General features: G+C 59.8%; 3 protein-coding genes across 3 annotated transcripts in view; 1 reads left to right on the top strand and 2 right to left on the bottom strand.

Annotated features, from left to right (window-relative positions):
* PTSG_03628 (uncharacterized protein) overlaps positions 1-1090 on the bottom strand; it is a 2853-nt gene extending 1763 nt beyond the window's left edge. The window contains exon 1 of the mRNA XM_004995299.1: positions 664-1090. Within this exon, the coding sequence (XP_004995356.1) occupies positions 664-1015 (352 nt within the window). The 5' untranslated portion in view covers positions 1016-1090. The remainder of the gene's footprint in view (positions 1-663) is intronic.
* PTSG_03627 (ribonucleoside-triphosphate reductase) lies at positions 1066-4025 on the top strand. Its single transcript, XM_004995298.1, has 3 exons — positions 1066-2745; positions 3039-3400; positions 3621-4025. The coding sequence occupies exons 1-3, from the start codon at positions 1158-1160 to the stop codon at positions 3966-3968; spliced, it is 2298 nt and encodes a 765-aa protein (XP_004995355.1). The 5' UTR covers positions 1066-1157; the 3' UTR covers positions 3969-4025.
* A 150-nt stretch (positions 4026-4175) lies between these two features.
* The window catches only part of PTSG_03626 (uncharacterized protein), a gene marked incomplete at its 5' end in the record, with an annotated part of 3992 nt that continues 3566 nt past the window's right edge, over positions 4176-4601 (bottom strand). The window contains one exon of the mRNA XM_004995297.1: positions 4176-4539. Coding sequence (XP_004995354.1) covers positions 4432-4539 — 108 coding nt within the window. The 3' untranslated portion in view covers positions 4176-4431. The remainder of the gene's footprint in view (positions 4540-4601) is intronic.

Raw genomic sequence — 4601 nt, 5'->3', positions numbered from 1 at the left:
AGAGAGAGAGAGAGAGAGAGAGAGAGAGAGAGAGAGAGAGAGAGAGAGAGAGAGAGAGAGAGAGAGAGAGAGAGAGAGAGAGAGAGAGAGAGAGAGAGAGAGAGAGAGAGAGAGAGAGAGAGAGAGAGAGAGAGAGAGAGACAGAGAGAGACAGAGAGAGACAGAGAGAGAGAGAGCCCATTAGCGTGAGCAGACACTTCAAGACCGAGAAACAACACGAGCAAGCGAACGAGCAAGCAAGCAAGCAAGCGGCACAGATGCCAGCTCCTTGAGTATCACGGCATCGCAGCCACCAACTGACCCTAGCGCTTGCCACATGCCCCCGTGAATGTATAGCACAGCACATCCTTTCGGTGGTAGGCGCACATGCGACAGGATATGTGTGTGTGTGTGTGTTTGTGTGTGTGTGTGTGTGTGTGTGTGTCCATGGTTGCATGCGGGTCAGCGCGGAGGCACTATGCAGTGCAGCCTTCGCAATGCAAACCCAACTCATTCGCGAGCTGTGTGACTGCCTCCCCTCAACACAAATGCACACACACATATGCACGCACACACTCACTCACGTGCACACGCGCGCACACATACACGCACACGTGCACACACACATGCACTCGTTCTCTCTCTCACTCTTTCACTCGCATGCACGCGCAAGCGTGAGCGTACTTGGCGTGGTAGAGTCCTTTGGCAGGTACGAGTCGATGACCTCACCCTTTGCGCCATCACCGTAGGCATCGCGTTTGTACTCGGTCAAGCGGCGGCTCTCGTCCGTCTCTGTTGGCAGCACTGCGCAGTGCGCTTTGATGACATTGTCTGCAGACAGGCGATGCGACCACTGGCTCGGCGACATCTGCCGGTCAATCTCCGCCTGGTCCCACTGCTTCCACGGTTCCTCCATGCCTGTCTGCCGAGCAGGCAGAGGCGAGTGAGCAAGGCAGAGGCGAGTGGATGAGCCAGCAGTGTGACACACAGTCGACCATCCAACGTCAAGCTCACCTCCCAGCACACTGCCATGCATGCATGTTGTTGATTGTGTCAGCAGCACCAATGTCACAATCACATCACAACCAACCCACCTTCACAACAACAGCCAGCCAGTGCGCGCAATCAACTGCAACAACAACCGCATAAAACAACGACGACGACGAACGTGCACCGACATGCTTGCGGCTGCGAGAAGAACAACACCCTCTGTTGCTGCTGCTGCTTGCAGGGGTTGTGCTCACCGCACCCATGCGTCAGTGGCAGCAGCGTCGGCAGTGCAAGTGGAAGTGGTATGCTGGGGCAGTGACGCAAGCAGCCACAGGAACCACACCCACAGCAGCAGCACTGCTGCGCGATGGCAGCTTCCACTGCAACGCCAACGACAGCGACAACGTCGATATGCCTCGTGCTTGAGCACTGTTGTGGGCAGTAGCAGGCATCAGCCGCGGTTGTGGAGGCAAGCAGCTCGTAGCGTGTCGACATCAAGTGCAGCGGGCGTGCCAGATGGCCACACGCCGTCCACACCAGCGAGAGGCCGCCGCTTTGCCACGGAGACGGCAACATCCACCGACAAGGACGGTGATCCCCGGAGCAGGAGCACGAGCAGCGGCATCCTCTCGGACATCACCGTGTACTCCAAGTATGCGCGCTACCTGCCGAGCGAGTCCCGGCGCGAGGTGTGGAGCGAGATTGTGGAGCGAAACAAGACCATGCACCTGCAGAAGTTCCCGGACCTCCACGACGACATCATCTCGGCCTACGAGCTGGTGCACAACAAGCTGGTGCTGCCTTCCATGCGCTCGTTGCAGTTTGCTGGCGGTGCTGTCGCCGTGAACAACGTGCGCATGTTCAACTGCAGCTTCCTGCCCATCACCACCACCAGCGCCTTTTCCGAGCTCATGTTCTTGCTCCTCAGCGGCACCGGGGCTGGCTTCTCCGTGCAGCAGCAGCACATCAGCCAGCTGCCCCGTGTGCGCCAACCGCACCGCGGCACCGTCGCCACCCACGCACACGTGCACAACATCGACGACTCCATTGAGGGCTGGGCCGACGCCGCCCGCGTGCTGCTCGACACGTACCTGCCAGATGACGGGGTGCCGCGCGTGCCTGTCAAGTTTGACTACTCTGCCATCCGCCCCAAAGGGTCGCCCATCATCACTGCTGGCGGGCGGGCGCCTGGACCCGAGCCGCTGCGGGAGGCGCTGGAGGCCTCGGAGGCCATCCTCGCACGCGCGGCAGACAACACGCGCCTGTCACCGCTGGACGTGCATGACATTGTGTGCCACCTTGCCACCTGCGTTGCGTCTGGGGGCGTGCGGCGCTCGGCGCTCATCTCGCTGTTCTCGCCCGAGGATGCCGGCATGGCTGCAGCCAAGAGCGGTGAGTGGTGGGAGCGCAACAGCCAGCGCGCCATGGCCAACAACTCTGCCGTGCTTGACCGTGCACACGTGACGGAGGCGCAGTTTATGGAGCTGTGGCAGCACGTGCGCGCGTCCAACAGCGGGGAGCCAGGCATCTACCTCACCAACTCCACGGAGTGGGGCACCAACCCCTGCTGCGAGATTGCGCTCGAGCCCTTCCAGTTCTGCAACCTGACGGAAATGAATGTGAGCGCGGTGTCGTCGCAGCAGGAGCTTGACACGCTTGCCCGGTGTGCAGCCTTCATCGGCACGCTGCAGGCTTCGTACACGGACTTCCACTACCTGCGGCCGGAGTGGGCGGAGACGACGCGCCGCTCGTCCCTCCTCGGCGTCGGCATGACCGGTGTGTGTGTCTGTCTGTGTGTGTGTCTGTGTGTCTGTGTGTGTCTGTGTGTGTGTGTGTCTGCCTGCGTGTCTGTCAGTCCTTCTGCCTGCGTGTCTGCCTGCCTGCCTGCCTGCCTGTCCTTCTGCCTCTGCCTTTGGTCTCTGTGCGCGCGTGTGTGACCTCGTGCCCTGAACATTTAGCTCGTCATCAGCTGTATGGCATCCTCCTGCCGCAACACTACTACCCAATCTTGCCGTCACAACCCCCCCCCCTCTCTCTCCTCTTCTCTCTCCCTGCACCCGTACGCACAGGCATTGCGAGCGGCGCCGTGATGCGGCTTGATCTCTCCCGCGCTGCGCATGCCGCTGTCGACGAGAACGCGCGTGTGTCTGCGGCCATTGGCATCAGCACCGCCGATCGCGTCACCACCGTCAAGCCTGCAGGCACCACGAGCCTCGTGCTGGGCACCAGCAGTGGCGTGCACCCGTGGCACGCCGAGCACTACATCCGCCGCATGCGCGTGAACAAGCAGGAGTCGCTGTATCCGTATCTGCTGGAGCGCTGCCCTGCGCTGATCGAGGACGACGTCATGAGCACAAACACAACCGCCGTCGTCTCGTTCCCGCAGCGCGCACCGCCAGGCGCCACCCTGCGCAGCGAAAGCGCCCTTCACGTGAGTGTGCGTGCATGTGTGTGCGTTGTGCCGTTGTGGATGCATGTATGTGTATGGTTGTGTGTGTGTGTGTGTGCGTGCGTGTGTGTTGTGGTTGTGCGTTGTCTTGTCGTGGTGTGGCAGAGCAGCAAACAGAAACCCTTGCCCATGTTGCCCATGTGGCCTTTTCTCCCCTTTCAAACTCACACCACCACCATCACCAACACCACCTGTGCTGCAGTTGCTTGACCGCGTGCACCGCCTGCACGACACGTGGATCCGTGGTGGCCACCGCCGCGGCGTCAACACCAACAACGTCTCAACAACCGTCTCTGTCCGCGAGCACGAGTGGGATGGCGTTGGTGCGTGGATGTGGCACAACCGTGATGCCTACAACGGCCTGTGCGTGTTGCCGTACAGCGGGCACACGTACAAGCAGGCGCCCTTTGAGGAGTGCAGCAAGGCGACGTACGATGAGCTGATGACCCACATCACCGCCATTGACCTGCGGGAGGTGAAGGAGGACCAGGACGGCACCAGCTTGCAGCTCACGCTCGCGTGTGCGGGGCCGGACTCGTGCGAGCTCTAGCACACACACACACACACACTCTCTCTCTCTCTCACACACACACACACACACACACACTCTCTCTCTCTCACACACACACACACACTCTCTCTCTCACACATGCACACACACACTCTCTCACTTTCTTGGCTATTGTTGCTTGTGATAGGTGTAAGGCGGTGTGCGTTGTGGTGTTTGATGTTTGCGTATGGCGTGGCGTGGCGTGGCGGTTTTTTTTTTTTTGTGTTGTTGTGAGCGTAGTTTTGCTGTGTTGTTTCGTTTGCCGTGCACAGTGGTTGATTCTCAGGCCCTCTAAAGTCCTGGCAATATAAGAGACCGACTATTGTTGACACAACATATATCAATCAACAAAAGGGTGACAAAGTCAGAAGAGGGAGCGTTGGAGGTGTTGCACGCAGAAGAACACACGTGCGCAACTTCCGGGTCGCTCAGCTGATTAGCAGCGCTGGTCCTTTTGAGGCGTTTAGGGCTGGCACCACAGCGGCCAGCTGAGCATCCAGTCACGAATGCCCGCGTGAATGTCACTGGGCAGCGCAGCGTCAGCAGCACCCAGTCGCTCCACCAGCTCATGCTGTTGTGTGTGTGTGTGTGTGTGTGTGTGTGTGTGTGTGTGTGTGTGTGTGTGTGTGCGTG

The sequence above is a fragment of the Salpingoeca rosetta genome, assembly GCF_000188695.1.
Source record: "Salpingoeca rosetta unplaced genomic scaffold supercont1.8, whole genome shotgun sequence".
Classification (NCBI taxonomy): Eukaryota; class Choanoflagellata; order Craspedida; family Salpingoecidae; genus Salpingoeca; species Salpingoeca rosetta.
This window is presented reverse-complemented; position numbering and strand designations above follow the sequence as displayed.

Excerpts from the sequence above, each read along its gene's own strand:
- PTSG_03627 (XM_004995298.1), top strand. The coding sequence starts at position 1,158 with ATGCTTGCGGCTGCGAGAAGAACAACACCCTCTGTTGCTGCTGCTGCT. Across the intron at positions 2,746-3,038 it reads CCTCGGCGTCGGCATGACCG|GCATTGCGAGCGGCGCCGTG; the intron begins GTGTGTGTGTCT and ends CCGTACGCACAG. Across the intron at positions 3,401-3,620 it reads GCAGCGAAAGCGCCCTTCAC|TTGCTTGACCGCGTGCACCG; the intron begins GTGAGTGTGCGT and ends CCTGTGCTGCAG.